Source organism: Tetrapisispora phaffii, chromosome 14, assembly GCF_000236905.1.
Source record: "Tetrapisispora phaffii CBS 4417 chromosome 14, complete genome".
NCBI lineage: Eukaryota > Fungi > Ascomycota > Saccharomycetes > Saccharomycetales > Saccharomycetaceae > Tetrapisispora > Tetrapisispora phaffii.
The window spans coordinates 281358-297309 of NC_016533.1; the positions used below are offsets into that span (position 1 = coordinate 281358).

Genomic DNA, 15952 nt, shown 5'->3' on the forward strand with positions numbered 1-15952 from the left:
ATACGCAATAACAGACTGTTGAAATCTCGATATTTGACTTGAATAAATCCAGCTATCGTTTGTATAATCAAGTAGATATATCCAATTAAGAGCCTTCTTATATTTGTAAAACTCTTAAAGTTTTTGTAAAAATTGCAATGAAATTGTGGTTCTCGAATGGCAAACGATGTTTATTGTAATTAGTCATCTTAATGCAATGGAAAGGTATAAAAAGGTCCAAAGATATTTAAAAGTGGTTTGTCTAGTTCCTTTATATTAGAGAGGAAAGGACATCAATAAAAAGGTTGAAAGAGAGAGAGAGAGAGCCATTCAGACAAATGTTGAGACTATTAAGTAAGAAAATTGTTGGGAGTTCGGTTAAAAAGGTACCAGTAATTGGAATGAGTCGTAGATGGTTGCAACTTATGACTGTTAGTACACCGAATGAGAATTCATTGAAATATGTTACTGCTACGGGTGAGTTATTCCAACCTCGTGGGTCTCCAAGTGTCGAGATCAAGAATACAGATGATGAATTAATCAAACATTCTAAAACATTGACGGAATTGTTTCTGAAATGCCCTGGGGTTGAGTCCCTGATGATAGGTGATGATTTCTTGACTGTTAACAAAGATGAACAAGTACATTGGGCAACTGTGTCGCCATCGGTTACTGAAATATTGACCAATCATTTTGCAAGTGGGTCAGATATTGTGGATGAGGAGTTCTTGAAGTTATTAGAACAAACTGAACGTGAGAAGCACAAGGATGTTGGGTATGACATCAAACTTCCTGAATTTGAAATGACAGAAGATGAGCAAGAGATAAGTGAAATGATACATGAACTAATACAAACAAGAATTAGACCTGCCATCATGGATGATGGAGGTGACATTGTATACAGAGGCTTCGATCCCAAAACAGGAAAAGTATATGTCAAGTTGCAAGGTGCCTGTAAGTCGTGTTCGTCAAGTGAGGACACCTTGAAACATGGTATTGAATCCATGATGAAACATTACGTTGAGGAAGTGACAGAAGTGGTTCAAATCCTCGATCCAGAAGAACAAATCGCATTGAAGGAATTCGACAAACTAGAACAAAAATTACAGTCTAATATGCGAACACATAACACTTAAGCCCCACACTTGTACATAAGCCTATCTATGTTTACCAAACACGACTATTTATTTATATAAAATTATTTCACAAATTGGATACAATAACTTGAAAGTCATCGGATTCCTCCTTTTAACCTGAACAAGACTCTCGAAACAGAAAATAATACATCACAAGTACATCCTATTACTCATATATCGCAACTAACCATCTATTATATATATTCCTAAACTAAATAGACGTCAAATCATATATGCTTCTTGCCATCAGTTCATTGATCTTTAACAATGAGATGGGCATGTGATATTTTTAATGTCTCTTTAATAAGCCATCGTATGAAAATTTTAGTGAACATCAAATTATAGTCATTAATAATTAATAGGATGATTATTAATGAAGGGATAATGTATATAAATATCTGTATATCTATTGTGAGTGTATATAGTGGATGGGTTCCTTGCATAATTTCATTCTTTCAAAGGTTTGCATTGGAACGTAACGACAAGGTTTCGTAGCAGTTGTTTTTGAAAACGCAACACAAATAAGAAACTCTATACAACAACAACGACAACCATTTGGTAGGAGTGTGTTAGAGCTGATATACGAGTAAGAGACTCTGGTATATCTGATTTTTTTGATGTCTATTAATACGCAAGGTTCTGATGTTTCAGATGCTAGTCTGGTTAAGCAAATGAAAGAGGTGAAGAAGGACGGCTGCAATACGGAGAAGGTTGTTAGGAAGAGGACTTCCAGTTCAAGTTCTGGAGGTTCTCTCTTTGGGATGATTAAAGATACGGATAGTAGTCATTTTGATATCAAGAAGCAGAAGATAACGAAGGTGCTTGCAAGGAGCAGGGACAATATCAAGGAGTACAAGTTGACGATGTCCATCGAATCGAAAAAGAAGATTATTGCTTGCCTTCATCTATTGAAACTAGCTAATAGACAACTTACTGATAAAATCACTTCGTTACAAGAGGTGGTTACAAAGGAACAAGAGGAAGCAGAAAAAGAGCAAGAAAGAGCAGAGATGGGTAGACATCTTCTTGGAAGAAATCTGAAGGCCAAGAATGTCCTTTCGATCTCTGCTATTGTGAACGATAACACTCCAGTTTTAAAACCCGATAAGTTAGCACATGCAACTCATGTAATTAAGGAGGAGAAGGATGAACATGAAGATAACGAAGAGGAAGAATTTTACGATGCCCCAGAACCAACCCCAGAGCAATCTGAATTGATTAAAGAAGACGTTGTTTGTACTGTGAAAAGGGTGTATTCTATTGTATCAACATTCATTGGTAGTACAGTACCGGAACCAACACGTTCCACTATTCGTGAATGTTTGTTAACACTTCCATCGAACTGGTGTCAAACAGCAAATGCGACGTCGGTTCCAAGTTCCCCCGTCTATACTGGAAGTTCTAGAGACGGTCCTAAGGATACAAATACTCCGAGTTGTAACAATTGTTTGAGCACGAACTTTAAAGTGTTAATTCTAGCAAAAGAATCCTTAGATATGGTAAAGAATGTTTCTGATGCATTGGATGAGTCGTTGGGAAGAGCAGAAGAATGGGTAAAGGAAAAGCAAATATGGAATGAAGAAGTCAGAACAAAGTTAATAGAGAGAGACAGGCAATTTAGACTTCTAGAGGCAAAAGAAGTAAACCAGAACGAAAAGGCAGAGAAACTAATGGGCGCAGCGAAATCAGCGCAAGAGAACACGAAAAACCAATAAAGATAGCCCCAAAGGGCATCTAAATGAACCAATTGTAATATAAAAAATCATACCGAAGGGGAAGTAACGATTCATATCACATGCTTCATAAAATGTGTTTATGGAGGTTTCATATCTGACATAATACAACTATCAAATGCATATGCGAAGACCTAAATTCGTATTGTAGTTTAAATTAATTTCAATAGTAAATATAACATATCTACAAAACCAAATAAATAAATATAAGCAACAAATTAAAATTATTAGAATAGTTTCAGCGAATAAACTATATTCGATAGATGTCGCTAGAGACATTCATGACACAGTCATATAAAAAAATTAATGTAATATAACAAGCTGCTAAGAGAATTGACTAAACGGATGTCAGCTTCCTCTCAATACAAAATTAATTCATGTTGCTCGATAGATGCGGTGATAGTTTGATATGTTAAAGTTGATGTTATTATATCATATATTGGGATCCCTCCATCTGGTGTTCTTGAAACACAATCAATAAGATTGTTTAACTATTGGATATGAGGTGGCCATATACACAGTTTATATCAATCCTTTTTCAAGTCCAATTTAGCAAGTATATTATTTTATTGGGACATGTAGTAGATCAAAGGTTTACAGAACGATTTATGACGTTGCATTCTTACAAACATCTATTGCTTCAGATTTGTAACATAACTGCATAGACTCGAATAATACGGGAAAGGCTTCTGCGGTTAATTTAAGTACAGTGTATTTCAGATATCGATTAAAAGTGTCCTCAAAATATATATTGGTGATAACTTAATGCTTAAGCGATATACCACCAAATTTCTGGCTCTCATCTGGAAAGTGGTCTACTTTAGAGACACTATAATTAACAACGTGATTAAATTTGATGTTGCTACTCAGTTTACTTCTTTACAAGATTCATGAACAGCAAGATAGAAAATACAATGGTTATCATAAATCCTGATAATCAGTTCACAAGAGCAGTTTGATAAGTTTGTAATATCACATCCGATATAGTGTAACGGCTATCACATTACGCTTTCACCGTAGAGACCGGGGTTCGACTCCCCGTATCGGAGTTACTATTTTTTTGTCTGAGAGCCAGCAAATGGAAACTTTTTGCAACAAACACTAGCCAAATCCCAACTTTCGATAAAACCTACATTGATTACAGCTCCCTTGAACTCATACAATAACACAGCTTCCCAGCCAGGGGCCTGTGAAAAGTCAAGTATTTCTTATAATTATGTACTCTTCATGTTCTTCAGCATACATCAAATACACCATTCGCCCCACTCGTTGTGCCCTCTCATGAACAGTCAGTCTGTCAACGGCAACAAACCAGGCTGTTTTCTGCCTACCACACAACCCCATCCGTCCTTCTAGCTCTGTAAGCTTTCCTGCCTACAGTAACGGGTACCAGGCATTCCAGGCAGAGAAACCGACGCTTTTTCTGCCTGGAACTTTGAAATTTACGCTCAGGACCGAGTTTAAGCAGACAGTAAGATCTCGTCCAGTATTGTTCACTATTATTCACTCTCTTTATTCATTCAATATTGCCCAACGAGAAATCTCATTAGTCAATTGTAATTAAACTCTGTACCAGGTAACGATATACATATATACATATATCCATTTAGATATATGTATATATATATTTGTTACTGTAATGTTTTCATTTTGTTTCCAATCAACTCAGAACACCAGGTGTCATGTCTGCCGTTAATGATAGTGCCGTCAAGGTCATTGTAAAAGTACCAGTTAGTCATCACAAGAAAGCTAATAAGAAGAAAAATCCGCATTTTGATGAATTGACCTTTCAATTCTCTAAGGACACTAATATCCAAACTGTTTTGGATGTTCTTGGATATGCACCAACTACTAAATATTTCACCAATTATGTTTTAAAATCTGGTTCTACTGTGTTGAATAATTCAGAATCAATTAGAGATTTAGTTGCTAACAACTCAAACTTGAACCTGTCCATTGAAATCAAGCCTTATAACACAAGAGAAGCATTAAAGCATGTGTTAACTTTACGTGATTTCATTGGTTTTGCTTCCGAAACTGAAGATGGTATTTCACAATACTCTATCTCAACAGGCTCAAAATTCTCTTCTATTCCATTCAACGAAGTTCCAGAGAAGAAAGAAGATGTTGAAGAAGTCATTAGAGAAGGTGAACAAGAAAGAAAAAATGTTATGTACGTTTCTGATGAAGAAAAGAAAAACTTCGAAAAGGTTGTTAATGAAATTTTTGAAGTCACCAAAAATTCAACTCTTGCTAAGAGTTATTCTTCTGAAAATAGCCTTGTGACGCCATGTGTGAATTCTTTGAATTTATCAGCTTACAACCCAGTTCCAGCTTTCTATAAATCAAAAGGACATTTGTTGTATTTACAAATTGTTACCATTGAAGGTGAATCCATGCATATCACCGCCACTCCATCTGGTTTCTATGTTAACAAATCTAATTCTAGTAAATTTGACCCATCAATTAAATTAGGCGATAATGAAAATGCCAAGTCTCATGTTTATTACAACTTATTTGACTTATTAGCTTCCAACTCTAAATTGTTTATCAATCATGTCGAATCTCTAGAAAAGAAGTTAGAAAAACACCAATCTATCGAATATATTAGACCCTTGACTACTTTCTTAAATAAACCATGGTTAATTCCAAATATACCAACTAACTCGCCAGACTTCAGTCGTTTACAAATGGATTCTATCAACTATGAATCAGAAAGAAACTTTAATGATGAATTTCAAGCAGTTCAAGAGTTACCAACTTCTACTATTCAAGATACAATTCAAGCAGAAAAATTATTAAGTAGAATATCTCATGAATTCACTGTGGCAGCTACTAAAGGTGCGATGTCGATCTTTAACGATGATATGATCCCATTGAACCCAGACGAAGTTACTTACCCAATCTATCTAAAAGATAATATTTTCTATTCTTTCATCAACGAAGAATCAGGTCCATTTGGTGACAAAGGTGGCTATGATGCTGCCATTGCGATTTCTAACCAAGATTTAAATATCTTGAGATTATTAAAAAACTTACGTTTGAAGGATGTCTCTTTTGTTTTAACAACCATTGTTGATTTTGGTGGTAAAAGACTTTTAGCTCAAGCTCCTGTCCCAGGTGTGTTATCAAACATGGGCACTGAATTTTCTAAAGATCCAACCACTAATGAAGAAATTGTTAAGGAAAAGAAAAGCGAAGTTGTTGTTAAATATGGTTTCGATGAAGAATCAGGTAAAGTTATTGGAAATGAAACATTTGATAAGATAGTCCGTACTGAAATTTCAAACATATTACATTTAAAGTCCCATAAAATCAATGATGCAGAAATTTCATTGTCTTCTCAATCTAAGGGTATTGTAGGTTCAGATAAAAGAAACTATATTTTGGATTTGGCTAACACTAATCCAGTTGATGTCAATTTTATCAAGGAACATTATGACAATGTTGAAGAATCTAAACGTTATCCACATAGACAAGCGCTCTTACGTGCCGAATTGGTTGATAACTGGTGGAATAATAAGGTTGAAAAAGAGAAGGTTGATTTAAAAAAGGCATATGAAGAAAATATGTTCAGTTACAACCCTGATGCTTATCAGATGGAGGGAGTTGAAGATCCAACTGTGTTAGAAATGTCTGAATACTTGAGTAAAGAAGTTATTCCAAATGTAGTTAACGAATATTGTAATGGTAACACTAGTATTCCATACAATGGTGAACATTTGACGGATACCTTACATAAGAATGGTATTAATGTTCGTTATTTAGGTAAAATCGCTGAATTATCTAAAAGTATCTTAAAAAAGCAAAAGTCTGAACATGCCAAAAGATTAGAGGAAATTGCAATCAGTAATGAAGATTATGAAAATTGGGAAGCTGAATACTTAAAGAAAATTGAAAAGATTATTATGGAAAGACAAGAAAAGATTAACAAATACGTCTCTGAAGGTAAAGAAGTTCCAAAAGAATTAACTGAAACACCGCAATTAAATGAGGATGAGATTAGAAAGCCGACTAATGAAACACCAAGTGTTATCAACACTGATGAACTAATCCCGTTAATTAAGATAGCCGAATTAGAAATCTTCTCTCGTTCAGCCAAACATGTTATCAGAAAATACAGCAGAGAATTACCTATTGTTGTCGTTCCAATATTCATTTCTTATGTTTTAAACTTACTATTTGGTAATGAGTATAATGAGAATACTCAACCAGAAGATCTATTCGATGTATATCCAGTTTCTTCTTACAAGTTTAGTACTATTACTCGTTCAACCTTATTAAAGGAAATTTCTGAACAAGCGTTCTTACGTTTCCGTTATGAATTAGATTTGAACTTTATTGAAAACTTCAACGATACTCCTTACGTTGTTATTAGAGCTATTGCAGTTAAAGTCGGTATTCAATTGTTAAACAAAGAATATTTCTTTAATAAAGATCAATATGAAGAATTTAAATTATCTCAGGACAAGAAGATTAGAAATAAATTAGTGGCTCCCCTTAATACATTTTCTACATCTGATTTCGCTTTAATTCCAATTGTCAAAGGGTTAGATTACTCATCCGTCTTAAGTAATGAGAGATGGTCAGAAGGTTCTTTATTATTGAAAGAAGATCAAAACGCTGCTTTGACTTTGTTAGCACAATCCATTGCTATTGTGGAAGACGTCAACAGTGTCTTACATCCACAAGTTGCAGAAAAATACTTGACTTTGTCTACTATTTATAGTAAATTAGGTTTGACTCCAGAAGCTGTTGTCTTCTGTCGTAAAGCCTGTTCTATCTATGAAAGAGTATGTGGTATTGATTCTTTTGAAATGTTAAGAGCTTTATCCAATTTAGCTTTATTAGAATTTGCCAATGAATGCCCATACAATGCTGCTCTAGTATTTAAGAGAATAATTGAAACAACTGAATCAGTTGGTTTAACAGAAGCTATTCACCATCCAATAGCCATTGATGCATTCAGTCAATTAGAACAAATGGCTTTGGGTATTGAGAATACAAAGCTAACTATCGAAATTTGTAAAGTTCTAAGAACTTTGATGGTTTCTTTAGAAGGTAACGAAACTTTGGCTTATGCCACTTTAGAGTCACGTTTGAGTAATTTATATGCTTCTATTAGTGATTTCCAAAATGCGCTAGAACATATTTCAAAGGCTCCAAGAATATTCTCCAAGGAATTAGGTACTAACCATCAAATTACAGCTCAATCAAGACAATGGGTTGGTGGTTTAACAAACTTGCTCAATGAAGTCAGAAATAAGAAGAAGTTATCTGCTGAACAAGCTGCTGTAAACGGTACTCCAAAAAAATCTTCTAAAAGTGGTAAGAAAGATCAAGGCCAAAACCCTGAGTTAGCTAATAAATCAGTTGATGAGTTATTAGATTTCATTGAAGGTGAAACCTCAACAAAGAAATCTAAAGGTAAATCTAAGAAGACAGCTGGTAAAAAGTAAAGTAAGCAACTATAGTACAGAAAGATATAATTGAAGAATCGTATAATGAAGGTACGGTCCTTTTCTAACGTAGGATATTCAAACTTTGTCGTTAAATTCATTAACCTGATCTATTTGTATTTGTATCTATATTTTTATAATGATATTTCTTGTAAATACACAATTTAGTATTTATATATATGTATCCATTAAGTAAATTATTGTGAACTATAATCGGAACAAGAAAGTTAATACAAAAGTCAATGTAGCGATGCATGATGATTTTAATTATACTGAATAACAGTTTAAATAAAGTGTCTACGTTCCCATTCAAATTTCTTAACGCTGTAAAAAATTCTATGCGGTAAGAGAATTGAAAAATTTTTAGAGCTCATCTCATCTCATCTCATCTAATTTGCAAAGGTTTATTTGAGAATGTATAAATTGTAACCGGATCTTGATTGATAATTGATTACGAATCTCCAAAATCTTAACGGACATATAATACAATTGTATAGAAATAGTTATATTATTGCTGTTTGTTGAAGGCTGTTAGACTAAACTAGAATAACTGAGAATACTGTGGTGAGTAAAATAAAAATAATAACAGAGATGCCGAAAGACAATTTGATATTCAAACTGGATAATTTGGAGTATCAATATAATTACTTAAATGGAACTTTAGATCAATTCGAACCTAGATTAAATGGTACAAAGAAGTTATATAATTCTATTGGTAAAAATAATGCTAAAAAAGTTGCAAAACTTTTGAAAGAATTAAAGAAAGATGAAGTTGAAAAAAATTTGACTGACTTACGTCTTAAGATATTTAATAATAAAGTGTACAATTGTGAAAAAAATATGAAGGCTGCATTACTTAAACAATTGAAATTGGAAGAAACTAAACCAGATACCAAAAGCTCTAAGAGTAAGAATCAAAAAAATAAAAAAAAGGATTTAACTCCTATATTAAGTATGGTGAAAGATAGTTACGGATACGAAGAATTTGTAAATTATCTAATTAAATCAAAATTGATTAAGCTTTCCGTCAATAAAATCATACCAAATAAATCTTTTTTGGATAGCGAGAATCACCAATGGTTTCTTAATCATGAATTTTGGATCATTTCTGAAGATAAATCAAATAAACATAACCCAAGTTACGTTTGGAATGAAATTATAATGAAAACAAAAGGATTAGATCAACTTGTTAGTACATTAATGAATAATAGCAAGGTGAAAGAATCTCTAGTTTTATTTTCTAACGGTATGGATGTTTTTTTAAGCATTAACAAAGGTAATAAACAATCTATAAATAATCAAAAAGATAATAAATCGAAAAAAGAACAGGCTAAAAATAAAACCAATGCAGACAATGATTCAAGTGACAGCGAAAGTTCTGAAGGAAGTGGAGAAGATGAAGATGTATTTTATAGTTTCGTTGATAATAATTCAAATGATGATGATAATGATGAAGAAAATAACGATGACGTCGATTTTGATAAAATTGACGATGTACTAAGTCAATATAAAAATGCAATTGGTGCTTCTGACGAAGAAGATCCATCAGATGGTGGGTTTAGTTTGAACCCAACTATTGATTACAATCAAGTCACAGATGAGGAACCAAGTGAAGAAGATGATGACATTGAATTAAATCCAAGAAAGAAGCAAAAGATGGAATTACCTGAATTAACGACTGGTTTCTATAGTGGTGATAGTGATTCTGATTTTGAAGAAGATGAAATTGCCAGAGATCAAAAGAAAAACGAAGCTCCAAAAAAGAATAGACGTGGTCAAAGAGCTAGAAGAAAGATATGGGAAAAGAAGTATGGTTCGCAAGCAAAACATGTCCTAAGAGATTTAGAACAGAAAATTGAAGAAAGAGCCAAGAGACAAGCAGAATACGAAGCAAGAGTTGCTAAACGTGAACTTAAAGCACAAGAAGATTCAGCATCTGGTGCAAACTTGGTGGCAGTTGGTGAAAGAAAAGCTGCTGGTCAAGAGAAGCCATCAGTTCCAAAAGAAGAGCATCCATCGTGGATTGCAAAGAAACAACAAGAAGAAAAATTCAAGAAAGCAACATTTTCAGGTAAAAAAATTACTTTTGATTGATTATTAGCATCATTATGATATATGAATTTATAAATTCTAGATAGATTTTGTGTATTATTTCTTGTGGGAAAAATTAATAAAATTTTGAAATAAGTTGGGAACTTTTAAAGGAATATAATATTATTACATTGATCAAAATATATAAAAAATATATAAAAATTTACCGTTTGATGGGGGTTGGTGTCTGTAGCATTGAGTTTGCGGACAGATCAGAACTTAGTTTAGTCTTTAGATCTTCAGTGGATAAACTATGCATACTATGATTCTTATTGCACTCTTTACAAATATCGTGAACAGAAGAACTGTGGTGAGTTTGTGTGTCATGTTCTCTGAATGATTGATGAGGATTTGAGTACATGTCTAACTTATCATTAAGAGCAGCTAGTTTTAATTGTAACGATGTTTTTCTTATTTCGTTTTCATGTCTAATAGAAAGTCTTTTCTCAACAGCCTCAACTTCTTTCTCTAGATTTTTAAGTTCTACACTTTCTTTAACTAATATATCTTCTTCCGATGGTTGAAAACTCCAAGAAGAGTTATTAGTATTTGATGGTTGAGGTTGTGATTCTCTTGGTAATGCAGGTTGAGTTTTTTTCAAATTCTCAAGTGATTCATAAATTCTATTTAATGTCTCTGAATAGCTCTCTTGAGCTACCGGTTCTCTATATTCATTTTGTAATGGAGATCTTCTCTTTGGGATTTCAATATTTTCGTATTGATGATGCAAAATATTTGGACTTTCTTGATTATTGAAATATTTAGGCTCTTGTTGATTATGTTTATTGTAATTGTAACTATCAAGTACTTTTTGAAGACGTTCGTTCTCATTCTTATATTTTGTCACTTTATTCCTCAATGTCTGCGTTATTGAAGTTAACCTAATTAATTCTTCATCTTTAGCGTTTAATTTATTCTTTAAATCTTTTACTTCTTGCAAAATCTCTCCTATCATCTTTGAATTCATTCGATATTCTTCAGGTAATATGGTAACTCCTTGAACATTAGGGTCTCTGACTCTTGAGTCCTGATAACCATTATTTCTTGGTTGTCTATTGAATATATTACGATTATTATACCTCATATTAAAATCATCATCCTCATCATAATTATATTTGGAAGATGATGATGTGTATCTCTTTGGAGTAGGTGAAATATTCATCCTCGAAGTACGAAACTTTATTGGAACGTATAAGGGTTCTGTTTAATTCTCGTTGTATTATTTTTCTAAAATATCACTGAATATGATACCTGGTTAGTCTTTATTAAAAGAAAAATGTTTATGTTGCTTCGCCAATGCTCTGTATATCGACGATCGGTTAACTTTGTAACTGTTAATAAAGAAGTTCTTCTTCAATACCAGAATTACTAAAAAGTAAAATACTTATAGAAAGTATATGAATATAATTGAATTGAACTTAATGTTAAAACTATATTTCCTAATAATAATTAACCTGCACAAAAGTGAAATAAAAATAATACAAAACAAAGAAAGTTGATTATTAAACTATCTAAACAAGTTTATTATGAAACAAACGCGTTCTGTTTGTTAATCTTAATATTTAACGAACTGAACGCGTTACAAAAAATGAAAACGAAATGGACAAAAAGTAGAACTCTGACACCTGTAAATGACACAGTCTACTTTTTGGATTGTACCTTCTAGAGTAATAAGAATCATGTTGTCTTACATGGTATTTAGAGTAATATTACAATGTGATCTTAAAAATGGCGTTAGTGTATGATAAGTATTTAACTGCATGTTATATTACTGATAAATTATTTGGAAATGGAGGAATATCAAAAATAAATAAATAAATGAAAAAAAAACTATAAAGAAAAACGATGGCATTCATCTTTTGTAAAGTTTAATTAGTGAATTGAATATATAAGACTTATGTGTTTAGAGGTATAGTGACTTAGGTTATCAGGACTATACACTCATTTTTCTTTTGCTTAGTGAATGTCTTTTGTAACTATTTGATTTGGAAACATTTTTTTTACTTTGTGATTTTTTGAGTCTTGATTGTTTACCAATTAGTTGAGAGGATGGATTTTTTATGTTTTTCGATATGTAATAATGTTTGAAATATTTTGTAGAATTTTTATCAAGGATAGCTTTGATATTTTTAACAAACAAAGGATATAATTTGTCCAGAATTTTTTCTCTCCTAGCGATACAATATGCCCTATCAAATGGTATCCATACACCTTTCAAATTAAGTGTGCCCATCTTAACGACCTTTCTTGTCTTTTCAGCTTTTAATATCCCATCCCTTCGACCTCTTGTCATTTTGGTTACGTTCAACAATTTGGTTCCGTTGATCATGTCATTGTCGGCTCTGCGAACAACAGAAATACCGTTTGCCTCTACTTGATAACAGATGGTATTTTCATCCTTCCAATTTGTCGTGATTACCATTGGTTTGGTTGATAACATTTCAGGTTTAACAGAATTGGTTTGGCTTGATAGACTGCTTGCAATAGATAAAGTTGGTTCCTCTGAATTCACGATTGGTGAAGCACTGCCTGTATCAGGTGAGCTTGGTTTATCAACGTCAGACTCGTTTAAAGATTCAGCAGGCACCGAGGCAGATCTAGTCGGAGAGTAATTATTTTGGCCAGCCAGTGGAGGAAATAATCTCGAATCTGTACTTTGTTTAGCCTCGTTAACTTTGAATCCCGGGTATTGATAACCATATATACTCTTTGCTTTTTGAAATAAAGAATTCATTCCTTGATAATTATAAGTATTATTGTATATATAATTGTGCTGATTTGGTGTACTCTGGAAATTGAAATTATTGTGCTGTAAGGGTAATAAATCTGAACTTGGCTGGTATGGAGTATCATTGTATGGAGAATATATTTGCGTAGGTATTGGCAGTGGTAAAGCTCTTGAAGGGTCCATTCGGGCGGAAGTTACGGTTGGGATTGCAGACCTGGTGATTAATAGAGAATCAATATCGTTAGATTTTATGAATGGGCTGTTTAAGTTAGAAGTGAAATTGATATTTGGAGAATTTGTCATTTATATGTCTTTTTATCGTGTGTGTTTTTCCGTTTTGTTTGTTTTTTGTAATCAAGCTTACTTAATATGATATATCATTATAATATATGAATAATAACAGGATATTGAAAGGTAAGAGAGAGAAATGCTTAAACAAGTAATTTTTTAATTATTAAAGTTTGAAGTAACACAATTTCAAAATTAAATCTGAGAACAAATTGACTCAATTGACAGATTAAAAAAATGAAACAATTTACATAATTCCAATAATTCTGTCGATATATATATTAATAGCTTCTTAGTCAATAGCTGTCCTTTTTTTTTTTGGTTCCAAACAAAAAGAATATGGTAATCACTTCTAAACAGTATTTTACTTATTCAATCATTTCCCAATGTTATAAAATGAATCAGCAGGGAAAATTAAGTAGATTCATTTTTATTTTTATTTTTATTTTTTAAAATACGATAATGGTCAAGTACCTTAAAACATACAGTAACAAAACTTCGAAAATAACAAAAGACAGAGATGTTTATTCAACACTTACCTTGCACTGCTATTGTCTTATTATTTGATGTTGTTATCTGATTTTATTATGTTCTGATTAGAACCGTAAAAATGTTGAGTCCGCTTACAGAATCTAGAATAGAGAAAGAGTGTTCCATCTGCAAGAAAAATTCACATCTAGTAAATGACAAAAAAGTCTATAAAAGTGGAATGACTAACAGGTATCGACGTTAGAAACCCTATTACAAGCGAGACGTAGGGAAGGTTGTTTTTTTATGTTGTTGTTATCATAACAAAAAAGTGAAATAAACTTAAATCAAGCAGGTTGGGACAAGTACAAATCTTTTCAAAATGTTGGCTTGAATATTCCTCATTGAATCTGAAAAAGGTAAGAGGGTTAATAATAGAATATATTGTACAATGAAGGGAAAAGATCTTAATTGTTTCCAAGAGGGACAGAAGCAGTGATAGCTCTTAATGAATAACTGCTGGACCAAGCAAAACGCAACAACAACAAGATATGCAGGTGATGTAGCTAACAATAGAATGGGAGGTTGGTGGATACACAATTAAGAAGCATTTTGTTTTCAACTCAATGATAATAGTGAATTAACATTGAGTTACGGCAACCGAACAAACGCAACCAAAGAACGATTGCTTTCGTAAAGTTTACTGAACTCCATAGTAGTTACCCATACAGCAACAACAGCCATGTGAAAGAGTTAGTAAAGGAAAGAAACGTACTGGAGATACAGTGTATGTGGTGCTGGTGTCAACGCAAGGGTGAGTTTAAAGTGAAACCATATATTAAGTTGAAAGTAAAGAAAAGAGAAGAGAAGACCGTAGCACAAAAAGAAATGCGTCCTAGTTTTCAAATTCGTGTTTTGTTAACGACAGTGATTAGTGCGTAGAACAGCACGAAATCGTTAAGGTGTTTTCAATAAATCTTAAGATTTCGAAATTGGAACTTGGCGCGACTTAATCCGTTTTAACGTTGTGGGTCTGAAAACGAAAGAAGAGACAATCAGTGTAGTTTGGAGTCCCTTTTCTTGTAAATGTAAGCCAGGTCGATGTGCACGTCTGATACTGACAATGACAATCAATCACTGACGATGTGTCGTGGGAGTGCCTGGTGCAACACATATTAAGTCCCTGCTACGGCGTTGTTGTGCTAATAGAAACACAAATGTGGAGAACAAGAACGTAGCAGATCATTATCTTTCATATTTGATAATAAAAAGGATGTATCCCTTTTGGGACTGGGCTGTTTTCGTTGATTCCCTGTGTGTCAGCGGACATTTCGAGACATCGACCAATGCTTGTGTACTTTGTGCGTGCAAAACAGAGTGGCAGTGATTGTCGTGCATGTGATGACAACACGTCGGACCAGCAACAGATTTCTGCGTCAGTATACCGCCGTAGCCCTCTGTTACTGGATTGCGTTGCACGGCAATTGTTCTGCAAAATGAATGAAACGAAATGAAAACAATCGCGGGGTTTTGTAGTTTATCTTTTGTTTGTGTTCAATTCAACAAAGTTTGTTGCAGCTCATTGTCACACTACCACTTGCACTGTGAATGAAGAGAGAGAGAGAAGGCTGGACAGGATAAGGAGAAGGGGGCGTGGACGTTTCTGCGTGCCTCTCTAACAAAAAATAAAAGCATGGCAATGAAAACACGCAGAGCAAGAGGGTATTGGTGGTAACCGGGTGGTGAGTGGGAAAGCGGATGTGAGTTCCGTGGTTGTCGCTGATAGACAGCAGGAATTGTGGGCCTCCTTGCTGTATGTTTCCGCATTTTTTCCGCTTTCACATTGCAAGGGCCCGTTTGGGAACACATCGTCTCGTTTACTCTTCGTGTTTTTTCTCATTTCCAGTGTTTTCTTGGAGATATCTGAGAAAACACTCTCGGTCAGATGACGGGCAGAGAAAGCGAGGGCAACAGATCCACTATTCTTGATACGCATACATATCTATGTGTCCCTACAGCAAATGTGCTATCTTTCCGGACCGCACTTTGACACAGGTGTGCAGTAAAGAA

The 15952-nt window shown here is 33.6% G+C and overlaps 6 protein-coding genes and 1 non-coding gene across 7 annotated transcripts; 5 read left to right on the top strand and 2 right to left on the bottom strand.

The window, feature by feature from the left end:
• Positions 1–317: 317 nt before the first annotated feature.
• On the top strand, positions 318–1115 carry NFU1 (Nfu1p; the record flags this gene model as incomplete). The annotated part of the gene is made up of 1 exon (XM_003688297.1): positions 318–1115. One exon carries the CDS (start codon positions 318–320, stop codon positions 1113–1115), a length of 798 nt encoding a protein of 265 aa, XP_003688345.1.
• Positions 1116–1732: 617 nt separating this feature from the next.
• Positions 1733–2830, top strand: OPI1 (transcriptional regulator OPI1; the record flags this gene model as incomplete). The annotated part of the gene is made up of 1 exon (XM_003688298.1): positions 1733–2830. One exon carries the CDS (start codon positions 1733–1735, stop codon positions 2828–2830), a length of 1098 nt encoding a protein of 365 aa, XP_003688346.1.
• Positions 2831–3825: 995 nt separating this feature from the next.
• On the top strand, positions 3826–3897 carry TPHA0Ntrna11E. The gene has a single exon. It is a non-coding gene; the product is annotated as a tRNA-Glu (tRNA).
• A 633-nt stretch (positions 3898–4530) lies between these two features.
• On the top strand, positions 4531–8307 carry CLU1 (translation initiation factor 3 subunit CLU1; the record flags this gene model as incomplete). The annotated part of the gene is made up of 1 exon (XM_003688299.1): positions 4531–8307. One exon carries the CDS (start codon positions 4531–4533, stop codon positions 8305–8307), a length of 3777 nt encoding a protein of 1258 aa, XP_003688347.1.
• A 591-nt stretch (positions 8308–8898) lies between these two features.
• BUD22 (Bud22p) lies at positions 8899–10401 on the top strand (the record flags this gene model as incomplete). The annotated part of the gene is made up of 1 exon (XM_003688300.1): positions 8899–10401. The coding sequence occupies one exon, from the start codon at positions 8899–8901 to the stop codon at positions 10399–10401; it is 1503 nt and encodes a 500-aa protein (XP_003688348.1).
• Positions 10402–10561: 160 nt separating this feature from the next.
• SPC42 (Spc42p) lies at positions 10562–11560 on the bottom strand (the record flags this gene model as incomplete). The annotated part of the gene is made up of 1 exon (XM_003688301.1): positions 10562–11560. The coding sequence occupies one exon, from the start codon at positions 11558–11560 to the stop codon at positions 10562–10564; it is 999 nt and encodes a 332-aa protein (XP_003688349.1).
• A 771-nt stretch (positions 11561–12331) lies between these two features.
• On the bottom strand, positions 12332–13429 carry TPHA0N01350 (KilA-N domain-containing protein; the record flags this gene model as incomplete). Its single annotated transcript, XM_003688302.1, has 1 exon — positions 12332–13429. One exon carries the CDS (start codon positions 13427–13429, stop codon positions 12332–12334), a length of 1098 nt encoding a protein of 365 aa, XP_003688350.1.
• Positions 13430–15952: the final 2523 nt, after the last annotated feature.